Source organism: Crocodylus porosus, unplaced genomic scaffold (genome assembly GCF_001723895.1).
Source record: "Crocodylus porosus isolate Cpor-Errol unplaced genomic scaffold, CroPor_comp1, whole genome shotgun sequence".
NCBI lineage: Eukaryota > Metazoa > Chordata > Crocodylia > Crocodylidae > Crocodylus > Crocodylus porosus.
This window is the reverse complement of record NW_017728931.1, coordinates 17,431,718-17,451,948: the sequence shown is the minus strand read 5'-3', so window position 1 is coordinate 17,451,948 and position 20,231 is coordinate 17,431,718. Positions and strand designations below refer to the sequence as shown.

At 38.4% G+C, this 20,231-nt stretch overlaps 1 protein-coding gene across 1 annotated transcript in view; it reads right to left on the bottom strand.

The window, feature by feature from the left end:
* Positions 1-16,731: 16,731 nt before the first annotated feature.
* WNT7B (Wnt family member 7B) overlaps positions 16,732-20,231 on the bottom strand; it is a 140,080-nt gene continuing 136,580 nt past the window's right edge. The window contains exon 4 of the mRNA XM_019544285.1: positions 16,732-18,065. Coding sequence (XP_019399830.1) covers positions 17,586-18,065 — 480 coding nt within the window. The 3' untranslated portion in view covers positions 16,732-17,585. The remainder of the gene's footprint in view (positions 18,066-20,231) is intronic.

The following is a 20,231-nucleotide window of genomic DNA, read 5'->3' as shown; positions in this document are numbered from 1 at the left end:
ACATTCCCAAGCATATTTGAGACACAGATTTAGAAACAAAAATGACTTCACCAGTTAAATATTATTAGATCCTATAGTATATCATGGGTAAGAACACTTGGGTGCTATATTCCTTTCCATAAAGGAATCAAAAAGTAGGAATTTCAAAGCAAGTGTACAGAAGAATATTACCAACAGCATTTCACAAGATTAACTATTTTGTGAGAGCATTGAGCTCCAACCTCTTTATGTTACTGTAAATTAATGTTGTTAATATGGTTCATGCACACTGTTTAATATAAGTAGGAAGAAAATCTATGGTATATAATAACACTTGAATCCTAATTGAATTTAACTCTTTGACAGTAGCAGCAGCCATACATCATCAGAAAACTAGAAAGTCAAAGTCTTTTCCTAATTGAGCTTGCAAATACATGTAAAGGATGATGAAGTAGGATTGCTCATTTTGAAGCTGGCTATTTGGGTGTTTATCTCAAAGCAGAGTTTTAAATAGCTGAAAGAAATAATGCATTTTCATTGGGTAGTAGAGCCTGTGCATTCATATTAATTTAAAAATAAAGCAAGCAACCTTGGTGACCTGCATATCAGATTTGATGAACACAGAATTAAAAGGGCAAAGAACCACATGTCCCTCAGTTTGCTCTTTTCATTCCAATTCAAGGGCTGATGACATTTCTTTTTTAAAAAATCCTGAAAATGAAGTAAAATATTGCACTGAATACAAAAGTACTAGAATGATTGTAATGGTCAATGAATTTCCCTTTTATTTGCCTGCTACTTATTTTTTATTTGGGACTTTGGACATATTTTATTTAACACTTGTTCAACACCACTTAGCCTGTGGGCACTGGCCAAATAAATTCTCATTGAGTAGAATTTATGCTAATGCTATTCTGATTAAGCTACATTCATTGATATTGATATTGATATTAATTAGATTAAATTAGTTCCCTGGAGGACATCCCCGTATGGTTTTATTTAAAGGACATACAAAACGTATGGATTCACTGAGTTGTTAGCTGATAACAACTATGTTTATCATAGCATATATCAGCTATGATAATTATAGCATATGGTTACTATAGTGATTATTAACCCAAGGCTTCCTGAAGTACTTTGTGGCATATATACAGAAGAATCTTTTAATTTGTTACTAAAACCACAATATCCAAGTGTTTTTAGGAATTACTTATTAGTATTTTCTTCTATTAACCACTATAGATAATGTTCATTGCACAGGGCTGACAAAACTTGGTTGGTGAGGTAACAGGAAGCTATTCCTGCTAATGGACAATTGTCATTTAACACCATTATGTCAGGTCTGGTACTTCTGTACCATAGCATACTGATGAATTAAGTCCTGGTCCATGAAAACTTGTGCACCCCCCACCCCAACCAACAATAATTTAAAACACACACACACACACACACACACACACACACACACACACACAGCTTTATGTAAGGGGCTAGGTTGGAAGTACTGATCTCAGTGGGCATTAGGGGCCTACCTTCTGAGGTGCCTTTCTGTATTGTTTAGCATCTGAAGTTACCATACATCCAGGTTCTCTCAGACATGTCCTCTTTTTGGGTCCTCCTATTTCCATCTGGGTGGTTTTTTAAACTATCAACAGGCATCCTGGATTTTGCTCTGCCTCTGCTCAACATCTGAGTTTTTCCTGACACTTTTTGGTTTGCCCGAGCAAGGAACTGCTTGGGGCTGGGGAGAGCAGGGAGGGCAATTGGAGGCAGGGGCATCACATGCATCAGTATGTGCAGTCCAGAAACTGCATGCAGGTAAGTCTATGGGAGCGGTGGTTGGATGGCCAGGGCTTGGGAACTGTCTGGGGTGGAGGGAGGGAGGGTGTGTCAGGGGAATGTGGAGGAGGTAGGAGTGTGTGTGTGTGTGTGTGTGTGTGTGTGTGTGTGACAAGCAAGTGCCTGGGAACTCTGCGGAAAGCTATCCAGGCACCAGGGCTGCAGCAGCGGAAGGAGACAGGGGAGGCACCTTCCCCTCCAGCAGAGGAAGGGGGCCCTCCAGGGGCAGCAGAGAGCTGTGTGACTGGCCAGGGAGCACTGGGGCCAGTGCCTATTCTTTCAGGGCTGAGACAGCCCAGAGATGCTGCAGGGCTTGGGGGGATGGTGGGGCAGGGGGCTGTGGGTCAGGAGCGCAGGGCACAGGCAGGTCCAGAGGGCTGCAGGTTGGGAGTGAGGGGTATCAGCAGGGACAGGGGGATGTGAGTTGGAAGTGAGGAGTACCAGCATGGTCTGGGAGGGGCAAGGTACTGTGGGTTGGGAGTGAGATGCAGCAGCAGGGCTGGGGAGGGAGAAGGTGGGGGCTGTAGCTTGGGGAATGAGAGGCAGTGGCAGACCATGGGCATATCACTGACCCCCCCCCCAACTGGAAATATGGTAACCCTAATCTGAAGGCCTTTGAGCATCTGCCCCTAAATCCTTCTGATAAAATTATCTTCACAATTGGTACAGCATAGACCATCTGTCAGTGCTGACTTGGACATCCTTTTGAAGTGGGAAGATTTGCTTGGCCCGCTCAATCCTTGGCCTCACTACTGAGACTACAGATCAGGGTGTATGTCTTAATTGTGAGGTTTTTTCTAACATAGCTGCCTGGAAATGTGATTCAAAACTGTCTATTTCATTTCAGGCTACTTAACAGCTGGTAGGTGGTAACAGCTTCTGGTTTATTGTCAGCAGTGACTAGATTCCTAATGGTGACCTATAGGTGTAAAGCCTTCTAGGTAGTGATTAGTTCCCTAATCCATTCAGTCTTCTACCTTTTTGTTGTCGCCAATTAGCCTACAGTACTATTAGGAAACAGTCATACTGTTGTCAAATCAACCTTGGGAAATTTCTTTTTATTTCTAGAATCTCACTTCCATTTCAAAAGAGAAGAGCCATGAGAGATTGAAGAGAATTTGCTAATATCAACACTAAATTCAGATCTAAAGGCTGCTTTAGAGGTATATTCTGTGGCTAGAATGGCAGTGTGGATCTGTCCAGTTGCAGATAAATGACCATTATCATTCCTTCTACTGTAAAACTGTATCCTAGAATATATTGATGAACCTGGTAGGGTGAAACCTGTTAAAACCAAACTGTATGTGATCATTTGTATGCCCATACCCAGAATGTATTTCCAGTTTCTTCCTAACAATGTGCGTATCCAAGTGCCAAAAACAAGCTGAAAGATTTGGGAGTGCTATAACCATCAGAGACATTTGGGAATGAAATGTCTGTGTCCAATATGTTCTCTTTGTAGGGTTTTAGTCCTCTCATCATTGTACATGAATGACAAACAAAGCCCACACAACCAACAGTGTATGAGTTTGGGAGTTGAAAGAGATTGCTTAAACTACTCCCTGAATATTTTCAACCAATAAACACATTAGTACATATTGACAAATTGACATCTGTTTGTGTAAAATTCACAGAATGAAAAGGGAAAGGGGACCAAATTATCTGATTTAAATGCTTTTCCTGAAAGTTTGACTTCTCCATCATAAAGGTGAGTAGAAATATAAATGTGGCATATAAAGACTAGATCTTCAGAATAACCAGTGCTCTTGTCCAACCACAGGTAACGAATTACAAGGTCAGATCAAAGTAATAGCCCTAATTCCTCACAACTTCTAGAAAATGGATTGAGGTGGGAGAGAATTTTAATATCATAAATGAACTTATATATGAATTATTCATTACACAACAGCACTTATTTTGTAAAACCCAACCAATGTAAGTTTGACTTGTTTGGCATCTATAATAAAATAGGGAAGCCAATTCAAGTAAATACATTTACATTAGCAGACATAAGTGTCCATTCTGCTTAATGCCTGTGGGCCTACACGTAGACAGCACTGGGTATGCCACTTAGAATGAGTGTGGCCCTTATCCATTGTTTGAAATCCATTGAATTAAATTTGCTTCCTGGCAGCCATCCCAGTTAAACTACCATGCTGGCTAGCAAGGGACTTCACTATTTACATTTAGATAGTTTGGAAAATGTCTCCCTTTATTTGTACCTTGAGCACACAATTATACTGTCTTCAGTGTGAATTTTCAGCTGCCTAGGTGAGCCATTCTGGAAGCTGGGACTTAAAACAGTTTCTTCTTCTGAAGTGTGTCTACTTGTTTACATCAAGATGGCTTTCCAAAAGAGCAAATTCCATTCTGGTTAAAGGAGTAAATAGGGTCCCCTTGTATTGATTTCCTGACATATGTCATTACCAATGAAGTATTTACTTTGTTAGCTAGTAGTATTAGTTTACCTTTTCTTGCTTGGAGCAGAGTGATTCTGAAATTCTTGTTGAAGGTGTATGACAACATGCTCTTGCTACAGCATGGCCACAATTTAAATCTGCATTTATTCCTTCCTTACTGATTTTGGAACTGAAGAAATTTTCTCCAAGTTTTGGGTAAATAGTTTGAAAACAAGAAAAAAACCATTCTCTCCAAGCTAACAAACCAATGTTGTAAGGCAGCTTTTAATAAATACAACATAAACTGTAGGGAGAAGCATTTCAGTCAATTCTGCTACCTGTGTTCTATCTCTGGACATCACAGGTGCCTTTACATGAGCACAGAGGCTGCTCTGACATGTTGGAATTACAGCACATCAGAGTGTTATGCAAATGGCATAAATACCAGCTTTATATTAGGTAAATAAAATGGAGAGAGATTTTTGCCTATTGCCTTAATCTTATGTATTTTCTTGAGTTTTGCACTACCTTTAGAAACTCCATTTTGTATTGCTCTATAGCTTGACATAAGTGCTTAACCTTTGTATGCTGTATGTAGAAGAGAATGGGTGAGAGTGTGTCTGTGGAAAAGGAAAACATCAGCTGGTGACTGGCTGAAGAATTCAGACAAATAAAACATCAAAACAAGAAGAATCCATCCTAGAACAGCAAGAGAACAACATCAATTGATCTTCAAGAAAGAACACAGTAATAATACAGCAAAAGTCCAGATGATTGGGTGAATTGACAAGGCTATAAAAGATGGGTCAAGATGTATTGATTTTGAGTCTTGTTCTGCCTGTCATCCTGGAGCATTGGTTCATCTGATGAGAATGACCGGCAGGACCCTGGCTCCTACTTGCGATCAACTTGGCTGGCCACTAAGTTGATCCAAGCACCAGTAAGACTGGTAACATATACCAGTGCAAAACAGAAATTGAGGTGTGTGTGTGTGTGTGTGTGTGTGTGTGTGTCTCGACATTGATTTGTGTGTGTGTGTGTGTGTGTGTGTGTGTGTGTGTGTGTGTGTGTGTGTGTGTGTGTGTGTGTGTTAAGCACTTAATCAATAAATGCAGCACTTTGCCTTATCGCCCTCATAAAGTCTCACTCATGATTTGGGCAATTGGCAATTTGTGTAACAGGAGCAGGCTTGATTAATTGTGTCTGCTGGAGCATGGTAATTATGGCACTCCGACTACTCTCAACATCCTGTGTATTGGTGTCCATGCACTTCAAAATTGTGGTGGGAGTGCTCATCAGTTCAAGTGCCCCTACCAGCATTTTGAAGTGCAGGGACACTGATAAATGAGGTGCTGTGGCACTTTAGTTACAGTGGCTCTAGGAGCCTTTCTAATTAAAGTGCATCCCCCACCCCCCACCACCCCTAGAACACATATAAAAGTGCCCCACATCATCCAGTGCATGGGTGGCTAGACTAAGGGCTGCAAGTGCCACAAGTGGCATAGGTAGCCTCTGTGTGGCATGTGGGGAGGGGGCAGGAAGTACAGTGGCAGATAGGTTAGGAAAAGAGCAGAAGATCAGGAAGAGGAAGGGGGTTGGACTGGCATGCAGGAAGTGCAACTAATCTGTGGTATGTCTGCTGAAAAGTTCAGCCCTCACTAGTGAGTCAGGGCCACAATCTCCAGGAGCAGTTGCAGCAATACAGGGCCTTGAATTTCCTTGAAGTTTGTATTTGAGCAAGAAGCCAATTTCGTGTCCTTTTTTTTTGATCAATTGCAGGCTTGAAACAGGGGCAGTGTAGGAATCCAAACATTTTCAGTTAGTTCCCAGTCATGCCTGGAATTAACCAGTGTTACTAGAGTAGCAAATCAACTACCTATAGGGAAAGATGTTTATCAACACAGTTTATTTAATATTGACTCCAATTCAGCTAACATAGAAAAGTCCACAATACCCCATTTTTATGGACTTTAATACATCCCAGAAAAGGAAATGGGTCCTCCTGAAAATTCACATGCTGGATGTTGTCCCAGGGTAGATTTTTTTTGTGGAAGTTTGACACAAAAAACCTGCAAACCAAACCAGTTTTAAAGTTATTGGAAAGATTTTTTTAAATGAGCTCTGTCCTTGGCAGGTACATCCACATTTAATCCCTGCCTGTTTTTCAAAAATGCAGTCTTCTAACAGCTCCCAATTATTTTTTCTTATTAGGCTCCTGTTTTTTGAGAACTTTGGTTATAGGCTGTATTTTGTTTGTTTTTAAATAACTGTTGTCTTTTTAAAGAGTCTCTAAATGTATTTCTTCCTTGCTACTTATTGAAATTAGAGTAGATTATAAAATCCAGATTTGTTTTGTATCTTTGTTTTCAAAATGTCACCATTGTTTTTAGTAAGGAAAAAATACAAAAATCTGCAATATAAGACAGCCCAGGTAGGAGAAAAGTGGGAAGTAATAAGAGCAGAGGTAAGAGCATGCCCATTCTTTCTTAGAACTGATGAGGGACTAATTTTCCCATCTCAACATTTTTTGAGGTATTGAAAAAAATTTCTATTTCTTGCCTGTAATGAAAAATCAGTATTTTGAGAATTTTTATGAAAATCCAAAAAAAATGTATTTCCTTTGGCCCATTCAATATTTCATGTTTTTAATTTTTAAGTAGTTAGATTTTGATAAGGGGCTGGCCATTTTTTAGTTCAAAACTAATAAAATTTTGAGAGTAAAAAACATTTGGCTGGGAAAGCAAACAGCTTTCTGGTTTAAACATGTTGAAATGGGAAATGTATCACTTTGATCACCTCAGAACTTTGCAACTTTTTCAATTGGGGAATTTATTCAAAATGATCCTATTTTGTATCTGATTAACCTACATTTTTTGTGAAAATATCATTTATTGAAAAATTCCATCTCCCTGTGTTGATGCCTGCTTTAACCCAGCTCAGTGTAGGAACACTGTCAAGTAGTGACCAGCTCCACCCAGCAGAGAACTTCAAAAATGGTTGTGTTGTACTTCATTTCACAGCCTCAGCTTTCTGCATTTTCTCAGGACCTCAACTGCTCCACTGCCCCTCTTTATTTTCATTTCAGCTTTGAGGCCTTGTACTTACTGTGTGCTAAGAATTTCCATGCAAGGATTTTTTTGAAAAGTAGCTAGTGTTTAATAAATAAACATGCAAATTTACTATGCAGTAAATTTTCTAAGCCCTCAGGCTGCTTAAAGACTTGGGTTCTATTGCAAATTTTCCCCTTAGAGTTTCAAATTCCATTTTCATGGAAGTTGTGTTAGATGCCCTAGTCTGTTTTGGAAATTTTTAGAAAAATAATCTGACCCAATTTATTGCGTTTACCTTCCAGGGATCCAGGCTTGAAAGTTAAGTTCTATTCCTTCCTCCTTCACGTGGAGATGATATGAAGGGGGAAAGCATCTCTCTGCACTTTGGTGATTTCTGCAGTATTTTCAGGAGCACTGCTAATGGCCACTGGAGCGATCTTGGGGCTTTGCTTCAGGTGAACATAAGTATGAGGTGCCTAAGTGTGAGGGAGGACAAATGACTGAAAAATAAAAGAGCAGAAAATAAAAAAAGACCAGGGGACAAAAGGAGGGAGCAGAAGGGAGTAGGGGACACAAGAGAACCCACCTGAGTACAAAAGGTATCTGGTCTAAGAGTAGGTAAATCAGTTCAGTTAAGATGAGGTCTAACTAGAATTAAATTGTTCTGGAGCAAATTCATGTCCCAGTTTGACACCCCACCATCCTTACGATACTCTGAGAAAAGAGTCTTTGTTCATGACCCCTTTACCATCACCCACTCCTGAATGACAAAGCTTTCAGATATGAAATTGCAGCCACAGATTATAAAGGGTAGGGTTGAGGTCCTTTGAAGAAGTAATCCCATTGGGCAAGTTCTTCTACTAATGTGGGTATCATTAATTTGTGCACACTGTTTTTTGGTCTCATATTACCTTTGCACAAAGGACGCACATAAAAGTGCTTACATAAATGGATAGTGAATTTGACACGTGAAAATTCTATTGCTCTTGCACCCAAATGATAATGGATAAAGCATAAGAGAAGCAGGATCTGTGAGGCAAGGTGTTATTTTTATGGGACCAACTTGTATAGTTGGGAGACAAGTCTCTGCATTTCAAAAGCCCTTCATCAAGTCTGGGAAAGAAGCAGTCATAGTCCAAGCTAAGTACAATTTAGAACAATTATTTCAGATTAACCTACTGGATTTGGCCAGCTGAAAGGAAGGCAGGCACCATTACACTCCAAACAAACTCTTACGGCATAGTGGAAAAGGAGAGGAATACTATTTGACCAGTGGGGCAACACTATTCACAAAATGACTGCTCCATCTCTGACTTCACAGTTCTTCTTCTCAAAAGAAACTAACATAGTATCTTCAGAAAACAAGCCATGGAGGGGAAATTCATAACTTTACTGGACTCCAAAAACCATGGACTTAACAGAGTCATTAACAAATGGAATGTGTTTGGTAATCTTACTATCCTATGTCTGAAAAGAAAAAAATAGTAGGGTGAATGGTAGCGTTGGAGTGATGTAGCCATGATAGTTCAAGAAACATGAAAGAAGCAAGTATTTGTCTGAGGGATATCTTTTACTGGGCCAGCTGTATAGTTGGGAGCGATTTTAGACAATCTTTTAACCGTGAAGTGTTCTTCCTTAAATCTGGGATAGAAACAACACCAAAGTCCCTGTGAAAGGAGCTGTTTGGTTCTTTCCCAGACATGAGAAAGGGTGCCTTGTGCCTGAAAGGTAATCTAAAATCTCTCTCAAGAAGAATAGTGCAATTTAAAATGTAAAATTTTGAGGAATTTTGTGCCGGTAAACAGGACTAAAGACCCCTACATTTACTTTCTTTTAATCATGTCATATTCATTTATTAACAGTTAAGCATAATAGCACAAATAAGAAAAATGTTCTATTCAAATATTAAAAATGTAAATCATTCCTAAACATCTAGTAGCAGCATTGGAGTCTGAATGTATCCCATGGTTTCTTGCTACAGATCATTCTGATGAAAGCTTGGCTCAAATCTGAGACACACCTGAAATGGTCAGGCTCAATAAGCGTGCAATGGGAGCTCGTTATGTGCATCTGCAGACAGAAGCTGACCCTTCTTAAACCTTGTTAACCAAGATTATGAGCAAAGTACTTAGGAACAAAGGACTCCTGCACTCCCATCCAAGCATGTAAGTCCCTTTGCCTCTGTTTTTGAGGTAATAACTTTTCTGTATGTAATTATCTACCCAACATGTTGAGCCCAGAATGTGTTGATGTTGCCAAGTGCTTTGGGGATAGAAATTGGAATATGACTGCTAACTGTCATGGTCCTAACAAAATCTTTGTGGGGAGTGTAAAGATAGGTGATGGATATAATTATCAGAAAATCTAGTCTACTGTTCTTGGTAGCTGCTGTGAAAAGATGTTCAGTCCAAATAAAAAAAGCTTGTTGGAGAGATTTATAACAGGAATAAATCATATTATTAATATTTAGGAGGGTTTCTGTTTGAGTAAGCCAATATTGTTAGAACCAAGTATTTCTAACTAAACACACTTGAATAAGAAATGCAAGGAATAAAAATTGTTAGTTCATTTATCCAAGGTTGGCTGAAATGCAGCGTTTTAATAGTTACATACTCCATATTAGGGACAGTGAAATCTGTAACCGCAAACACATTTCCTCATTCTTTCTCTTTGAGGAGCGGTTCAGATTAGGTAGTCAGCTGAAACTCCCACAGCAAGTGTTTTCTTATCATTTTGCAGGGCGACTTCTCAAGGTATTTTCTTCTTAGTTCATTCTAAAGAAGGTACTTAAATGGCTGGTCAGGGGTCCCCATAAATTTAGAAATATTCTTTTATTAGCCCATTTATCTTGTTAATTTCTCCCTTGTTACACATTTGTGTGTGTACAGGTGCCCAAGTGGGCATGCGTGCATGCGCGCACACACACACACACGCACGCACACCCCCATGTAAAGAAAAAATATGTACTGTCCATTGCTGCATAAAATACAAATAAGATCCCAGTTCCCTGTCCTCTAAAATATATATTTTGTATCACATAATATTAGCAAACAAAACAGAATTCCCCATGCCATTATATATTTACATTAACATACTGTTTGAGGTTTACATATTGATTCCATGAGACTACTTGATACCAGATGCAGCCCTGTGCCAGGATTGCTAGAATAAAATGTGGTGGGTGGATAAACCTGTCCTGCTGCATAGCTTCTGGCCTTTTTTGAAAAAAAATAAATTATTTATTTGACTCTCTTAGTACACACCTACTGCAATAGTATATCAGCAAGTGTTATGTGACTGTAGAAATGTTTGCAACTGCTTAAAGGATTATAATGGGAACAAAGGAAGTGCACATTATCACACAACATTTGGTTTTGCTCTTTTATTATTACTTTATATATTATTTTTGGCTAATACGAAACCATAAGTAGTCCAAGGGTATGTTTTTTGTTAAAGCTGGAGAAGATGGAACTGACTGTACTTGACAATATTGCAATTTTAGTGGCATACATTGCAATAACCATGAAAATCGGGTCTAGCAGCCTGAACAAAGGACTGGGATTCAAGAATTTCAGGCTCTAGTCCTAAATCTCATGTTGACTCCTACATGACCCTTTTTCATAAAGTAACCACTTTTTAAAGACCAAAAACCAGGCCCCAGCCCCTGGCACTGCACAGGCCTCTGGAACCAGAAGTTGTCTTCTTCGCCACTTTTAGTTCCAGTTAATGAAGTGTCTCTAATGCAGTGCTGTCACTGAGCTTATTAACTCTGCTGAGCTAATTAGCCCAGATGCAGTGCTACATAAAGCCAGCTACTCAGCTTCCAGTTTGGGCATTATACTATGGCAACCTTTTAATATGGTATAGCCATATTTATACAGCATCAGGCAGCATTCTGCAACATCCTCTTAGCTGGTCAAACAAGATACTACCTGGCATCATGGGATTGTTCAGGAAAAGCGAGAGATCAACCAGTCTGGGAACAATTTTTCTAATTCAGGATAAAAGTCCTATTTCAGGCACTGGACAACAGGAAATGGCCCTGAAATTTGGCACTGTCTTGGAAATTTTAGAATAGTCAGTCATATTGCTTATGCAAAGTATTATGAGGCTAAATTATGATCTGCCTGTATGCTCCTCCTGACCTGGTATCCATGATGGTAGACAAAATGTTGATGGAGGCATTCCTTTTCTTCTGTTTCCCTGTCTATAAAATGGACATCATGATATTTGCTTCCTCTGTACATTGTTTTAAGACTTACAGGTTAAAAGTGGTAGATAGAAGGCAGGCATTTTCAATTTAAACACGTTTGGTTAAAGGCAAGTTTTAAATTGGTTCTCAGCAACTGAACCAAAAGCAGCAAGCAGAGTTATTCATGGAATAGTCCCATAGGATTTAAAGTGTTCAAAACAATGCAGTCGTACAGAAATTCAGGATCACAGGGTTAGAAAGGTACCTCATGAGGTCATCTAGTCCGGCCCCCTGACTAACCATCTCAGCTAAGTGTCTGTCCAACCTGCTCTTGAAACTGTCCAGGAATGGAAATTCCATAACTACCCTAGATAGCCTCTTCCAATGCTTGACCAAGAAAGCTCTTCCTCATCTCAAACCTAAATTTCCTTTGCTGGAGCCTGAGGTTATTGGTCCTAATCCTGTCCCCTATAGCCACAAAGAATAGTCTATACCCTTTTATGTATTTGACAGTTGTTATCAAACCCCCCCTCGGTCTTCTTTTCTCCAGACTAAATAATCTTAGGTCTTTCAGCCTTTCTTCATAACTTAATGTAATTAGAGTACTATGGATATTACTTTGAGTATCTGTGGAATAGATAAAAATCTCCTTTGTGCATGTATAGTTTTGCATCAATTTGTGGAATGCTATAGCCAGGAAGTATATTTCCATTTGAGAAGTGCACTTTTTCATCATCCCCAGATTGGCTTAATATTGTAAGATTCATAACTGAGGTATTACCTCGATGCTGTGTTTCTTCATCCATTTACTTACCCAAAGAGGTGTTGGGAGGCTTAATGAGATGGTGCAGGATGAATACTAGTATCAGTAATGTCCGTCTATTAAGTGTCCTTAACTTCAAAGTTCTGTGGCAAAGATAGTTTTTTAAGATACAAGGTAATGTCTTAAGGGTTAAACATTTAAGAACATAGCATCTTTTTAATAAGTTCACACAATGGGCTAACCTGGAAGCCAATGGCAGGCTATATCCCACATGAGCCATTAAAATGGAGTTGACTTGAACCTTCAGTAGAAAAAAAAAGGGCAGTTTAATGTGTGTTCAGGAATAGCTAGGTTAGTTAAAGCAGCATGAAATACACTGGCAAAATATCTAGAAAAGCAAAACAATAAATTCATGCTAGGACACTTCACGGAAGTGCCACAATATATTAAGTAACTCACATGGTACATGCCCTTGAAGAGGGAATTCTATGAGAACCAAAGATAAGAATGCTGTATCATCATGTCACTAGGGCATTGATCCAGCTTGCAAAGACATCCTGGAATTTTTTCTGTAGTGTAATATTTTTTAGTCAAAAGGAAGCAACAAGAATGGGATGATAGGAAAAAACAAAACAAAACAAAAAATCTGAACTGCTTTGGCACAACCCTGCATCCACTCCTGCTCATAGTATGGAGAACAAAGCACACACTAAGAATCCGAAGCAATGTCAGAAATGAAGACAAAACATGTTAACCTCAAATACATTAACACTCAATGGATGTTCCATGAAATGAGGAGAGCTCAGTTTTCATTGATAGCTGCCAAAGTTAATCAGGAAGGCACTTCTCTTTTAATTAGGACCTTGCAGTGGTGGGATTCCAATGGACAAAGAAATGTAGAGGCTGAGGCCCAAAGTTTGGCTTTGGATGCAACTGGTTCCAAAGTTACAGGGGTTTGGATTTGGTTTGGATAACCTATAAAATAATATATGAATTTAAATACATAATATAATGATTAGTATAGTTTCAACCCCATACAGCCTGTTTCTCATTTTGATCTGAGTATAGATGCAATCATCCTCATCCATTGGTGTCACTCTGAGAAAAGAATGCTGGGCTTTTGTTCCTATACTTACAGTACTGCCTTCACTCTGGGAGCTGTCATTGCAATATTTCTTAATGATCAAAAGTGAAACGAGCAGCCATTCAGTCAGGCTGTGACAACTGCCATGATGGCTAATTGTTTCAAGCTTCAGAGAAGGAGGTTTCCAGGGAATGCAGAGGTTTCAGTTCACAAGGGATAAGGCAGAAATATCTCTTCTGCATGGCTGAAGGACTTATATATACAATCAAGCTATTTCCATGGGAAACCTAGTATAATAAGAGTGTGACATTGTACTTTTGAACTATTATTTTTACAGCATCACTTTGTATTTTCAAAACAAACTATAAAAATATAGTAAAACATTATTGAAATGAAACAATTACCCAGAACTTCTACTTGCAGCATAATTTAGATTTGCAAACCTTTGGATGCGTTTCATCTACTTTCCAGTTTTGCTGTAGAAATATACTTTGACTACATACAACTTTAATAAGAAGTTGCCTGTGATATAATTACAAAGAAGGTATATTGCTTCTTGGTATCTTTGAATTAAATTTTACTTGTATCTGTGCTTGTATAAACCCAGAGTAATTGAATTCATTTTAATGAAGTTACTTTGAATTTATTCATAATTCAAAGGGGGGAAATATTCCGTCACAGACTATAACTCTTTGTACTTGCTATAAAATGATGCTAGTGACACTACTGAAGAGTGATTTCTACCCTGATAAAAGTATCAATTGATTTAATACTGTACAATTTTCTCTTGAACCCTAATTCAGCTACATATTTCTACATTTGTAAAGTGTTTTTTATATGCTTAGATCACAATTTAAAATCTGTGCATGGTTATAAGTCTTTAGTCAGCTAGTTCTTTCATATGTCTTGTATATTCTTCATTATCCTCCCTTGTTTACTTACCTACAGAACATACAGAAAAATGGGCTTTGGCAACACCAAGATCTTCCATTACTACCTTGTCCTACACCCGCGTATCTGTTGTAGATTTGTTAAGCGTGCATTATGTCATACAAAAAAAGCTTCTTTCAGATGATCGCTGCACAATTTTTAAGCATCATATTTGTTGAAGGGTGGGATAGCAAACACAATGAAAAAGGGCTGGAAGGGGTAAAAGTTAAGTTTTAATGGAAACACATTTCATTTTGTTTTTTTTCCTTGCCACAAAACATTAACATAGTAAACATATTGATCTTTGTTCTTAAATTCTTTAATAAGATACATTATTTTGAGCTCTGTCATTTCTAATTATTGTAAACCATGTTGTGTTGCTGTTAGCATTCAAATGTTCTACTGTCAACAGCTCTTTGAACTGCATTTGTTTAGGATAACGCTATTTGTAAGCTAATTGCAGTCATGAGCCTTTGTTAGAAGGCTGTCACTGTCTTTTTCATGTGTGCTTCAGTATATCAACAGTGGTGCTATCTTAACCAAAATGCACTGCTCTTTTCCCAGTCATAGCTCAAAGTCCATGCACTGCTGTGGTTGCCCCCTGCTCTGTGCTCTAGAGTACCTCTCTGAACACCCCACCCTAAAAGAGCAAAGCTGCTCTGAAGAATTTTAGTTTTGAAATCAAATCCACAGTAGAAATATCAGGATAGCTAAAATAGCTATTTCAATGAGGGGCAACTAAGAAAGTGTCATTTTGGTCCACTCTTCAGGGTGGTTGGTGTAATAATATATATATTTTTTTACTCAGTGTAGTTCACAATAATTTAAAATACTCTATAGACATTTAAACGATATACAATAATATAACTTAATTGGATTCCTCAATTGTACTCAACAAATACTATTCTAATATATTTACAGTATCTAGTACCCTTTGACTGTGCATGGGAGCTTTATTTGCTTCCTGTCAAGAATTAAGTGAAAGTACAGTATATATTTTATTGTTAGACAACAATTCCCACGAGTCAAGAGGGACTTTATCGAGTGATTCTAGCATAAGTGTGGGTGACTCTATTGATATTAATGGAGTTGCCTTCCTTTGCACAAGAGCTGTATTCACCTTGAACAGAAGGAATTTGGAATCCTCAGGCATGTCCCCAGAAGTGGGAATGTGCATTTCCCTGGGAACAAACAGCAGTGGCACAATATGTGCTGCTACTGTTTTTCTCTAGGAAACGCCCATGCATGTTGCCCTGGGTGGGGTAGGGGAGGCTAGGGCCAGCACTTGGCCTGGCCCTAGTAGCCTTACTTGGAGTCCTAAGGGACTCTGGGGGCTGCAGCCACAGCAATCCAGCAGCATGAAGCCTAGCTGGCATCTGGAGTGTAGCTTCCACTGGATAGTCTCCAATTTTCAGCAGTGCATGCTGCTGTCACATGCTCTGCAGTGTTATTTTAAGGCGCAGGGTTTTTTTAACACTAGGATCTCCCATGTCAAAAAAACCCCACCTGTGCTGCAAATTAGGAGTGCAGGAAATGTCTGAATGCACAGCACATGCAATGGGTCTGTGGCGCCACATACTGCACATCCATGCTTGTCTTGACATGCCCCTCAGCTTCGAGGTGCTCTGTTGAAAGAGGTCTGATTTTCAGAGAGCAAGGGGTCAGCACTGGGAAGGCAGGTGCCTTGAGTTATCTCCAGTCAGTTTTAAAACTCACTAGTCACTGCTGAACAAGTAGAGCCACATGCTTAGAAAGAATTCCCAGATGACTCTTTGAAAAGCAAAATCGCACATTCAGATTATCATCATTAGACAATACTTCATCCAAGTTTCCTGGAAGCCAGATAGAGAGCCACACTACAACTGAATACTTGCTATAAGATAAACTATGTAGTTTTATTACAGTTGGAAGAGATCTGGCTCTTGTGGTTAAATTAACCAGGATCTACAGTACTAAACAGATGGAATCCTTTTTTGGAGTGTGAGTTGGAGTGAAAGGGTGGTGTGAAAACTTTTTTTTTTTTTAACATTCAAATATTTATCCCAGGGAAGGGTAACTTATTGTTGCCAATCTTAGATTAATTGTGACATTTAAGGATAAAATATACTAACCCCATAATTCCTTCACTTTTTGTGGTACACTAATGTAGCCATCATAACTCGTAAGTTGTAGTTCAGCTACTGTATTTTTATTAGCTACCTGTCTTATGAGCATTAAGCTCTTTAAAATATTGGAAGTAGGAAAGTTTCTCCTAGGAATTATTAAGCTGTAACTCTTAAAAGGAAAGTGTAATTGCTTGGAAGATCCAATCAATGTATTTGTCTTCAAAGCAAAATCTTTCATATCTGTTGAAGCATATCCTTGTGTCCTAAAACTCCTCATGCTAAACTGACAATAGATGCTCCCTGCCTTACCCCGGAGCTGCAAGACTACTTATTGTTCAGAGGTTGGCAGGAAACAACTATATCAAGTTTTTGTAACCACAGTTTTGCATGATCTTTTTTTTGCTCAATTCTCATAATTGCTTTAAGGCCTACAGTAACTGAAATCTCTAATAGTCGAGTGACAACAGATCAGTAGCACTGAAGAACTTAGGGAGAACCAAATACAAAAATCATAAAGTCAGAATTCCAATAAGTTTACATTTAGTACAGAATTAAGACATAGCTACCCGTTAGTGCTTAGAATTTTTTTGACACTATTAAAACATAAATAATAATCTTTCAATGTTCATTCCAAGAGTTCCAGTGTCACTGGCAGCTGACATAATTTTGTGAACTTTGTATGTCAAACCAATAGTGGAGTTTTTCCATTTTATATTTTTCCTTCACTATCAGTCTTAGTTTTTACTATACCTGCTTTGTTAGAAATTAGGGTTTTTTTGTAGCAATATTGCTGGGTTTTCTTTTTTTTTCAAAGAAAGTTCTTTTAAAAAAAGTCTTATTTTCACAGGGATGGGGGGTTGTCTTTTTTTTTTGTGTAAAATTTGAAAACAAGTGTCTTTTTTTTGTTTACGTCACCTGGGAACTGTAATTCAGACAGCTTCTCTGATATGTATAACTTAAAATCCTAATTGGAAAACTCTACGACACCCAGACTGCAGTAAAAAAAAACAGGAGGAAAAGTTGCATGTGTTTTTCAACGTCACCTTAATCCTGTTGCCCTTATTTCCAAAGCAGTTACAATGGCCAGCCAGCCAAAACACATCATCCTTTAGAAGGGTAAGTAGTAGGGAGAGATTGATTTTTTTCCCCAAAGAAAATTAGATGTGCAAAATGATGCTGTAGTTGTTTGTTGTACTCCACTTTCTGTCCACTTGCAGTAACTTGTTCTGTTTATTTGAACGCTATTATTTGCAGGTGAATACCTCTGTCCGCTCACTACATGTGTTACACTTGACAAAGCAGCACCAGTGGAATTTGCAATTACACTGCCACACCTTGGTGTACTGGTGGGTGTTATAACCCCTTCCGCAGCACATCATGTCACACCCATCAGCATTGGGAGATGTACGGTTACAGAGGCGTCCTTGGGTACCAACACTTCCTGTGGAAGCATCTTCCTCACAGTAGTTGGGTGACTTTTCAATATACACCAAATCGGTTTCCATTGGTTTTTGATAGCTTTTAATCTGCTTAATCTTCAGGAAAGTTGGCTGCCGGAGCCGACTTGCTCGTACCACCTCCACTTGTACTGCAGCATTATACTTTTCTTTCAAAATATATCCAATCTCTCTGAATTTAGGAAGTGTGGTCCAGCAGGTCTTAGTTGTACAGGAACCTGATACACCATGACACTTGCATTCCAATTTCATTCTCTCTTCAAGAACCTATATGTATAGATAAGCAATTGCATGTTATTAATGGATAAGCAATTATAATAAAATGACTTAAATATTACTGCTAATAGTTTATCTTCACTATAGCTGATTGAAATTTTTCATTTGCTTTTTATAAGTATCCTTTTTTTTGCCAACGACAGCACATTTTATTGTTTTATGATGTTGTTTAAAAACATAAATCAGGAAAATAAACATTTGCTTTCCTTTTTTTAAATAATTTTTTGGAAGTGAGTTTTACAGTTAGCAGTGGTTTTAGGGAACAAGAATCCATGTCATTTTACTGAAACATTCATATGCTGAAAATGGAAAATACTAAAAGAAAAAAGTTGTATAGTACATTCTGATCTTTTAAACATTTAGATTTTTTTTAAAAGATAAAATTATTGTGACTTTTTGGGGAAAAAATATTTTTGACTGGGTCTTAATATTCGTTGAATAATTTAAGATGTGTAATAGCTGTTATCCCTGCTTATTCCATACTTGAACATTAATGATACTGACAGTGGTAACAGTCAAGTACTTTTTAACCAACTCACAGTACAAAAGACACCACCACACTTAGAAATACCACCCCCATCCATTTAGCCTACAATCAGTCTCTAAATATTGTTTTTACACCATACCAACAGCCCAACTACTGTGGGGTCAGCATCAGGTAGCTCTTCCTTCTTCTTAGGTAGGTCGTCTGATTTCCAACCTGTGTACTGAATTAGACTAGAGGCTCTAACAGGAGAAAACACCTTCTAAAAATTACTCTGGGTTCCTGTCTGTTTTATATGAATGGGGAAGAACCTATTGTCTTCTGTAGGACCCTGAGTTTTCCCCAGTGGATACTTTCCCCTTTTAATGCCAGACAGTGTGCCTAGTGCCACCCTGAGTTTCTGCCATTTTCTATGACAGAGGCATCAGCATTTTGGTGGTGGTGGCTGTGCGTATCTTGTGAAGTTTTGGGGGTGGGAGACTTTCTAGCTTGAAAGCCCTGTATAAATACAAAGGACTGGTCTTTTTTTCTAAAGACTCCTAAACTTCATTCCAATTTCATTCCGCACATTTTATAATTCCAAACTATATATTAGTCTAGACACACATCTCCAGCTGCTAGCCTGCTTGATGGTTCTTTCATATGGAGTCACCTTCAACCTACCAGCAATAACACAGGAGCAAAATCAATGATAGCCATGGACAGAAGCAATATTCTGTTCTGTTCTGTTCTTTATATAGATTCTTGCCTTCACCATAGTATCTAAGCTTCTTTCAGGAGTTCATTAAGAAACATTAGCTGGAACTGTCACATGTTGTTCATTCTCACTCTTTTATCCTTTCTCACGGGGGAGAATTGTGTGTGCAAAGTAATGTTTTGTTTTGCTTTTGTTTTGTGAAAGCACATTTTATTACAGGTGTATATTAGAAAAGATAGTATGTACAGTATACATGAAGGTGGTGAATCTTGTGATGATCATTAATTCCTGTGGGGTTCATTCTCACTCCATTCACTGAGAAAGCTCTGTCTCCTTCAGAGATTAACTTTATCTTGTGGCATTGTGCCTGAAGAGCAGAGTTGTTACTTTGCTGGAGTTTTAAGTGATGTTTTAGATACACTAAGCCCAGGCATTAACATTCAGTACTGTCTGCTAGATCCAGTACTACCAACTTTTGCAATTTTATGATGGGTCTTGCAATATTTGGTTTCTTTTCAAGGTCCACCTTTGGATTCGAATTGCTACATAAGTATCTCCACATTAATTTAAGGAAAAAAGAAGGGTTTATGACTCCTTAGTATAGTGGAGGAAAATTGAAAATACAAAGCCTTAAAGTTAAAACCCCAGAAAAATCCAAAACCGTATCAATTCATGATATTTAAGCCAATCTCAGACTTTTTAAAAAAAATTTTTTGGGGGGGGGAGGGCTTAGCTCATGACTTTTGAATACTTAGAATTACAGTACTGTGTGCAGACCCAATCATCACATAGTTAGGTTGCTAAATGCTATAATTTGTGTCCACAATTAGTTGTGAGTGCAAAATTGTGCCCACAAAATTGGAGGGCAGGGAGCCTCAGCCTCAAAATATGCAGACTCCAAAGAGGAATTCCTCCTTTTCCCACACAGCTTTTGTTGCCTACCCCTCACTCCTATTGAGTAGTACCTTACAATTTA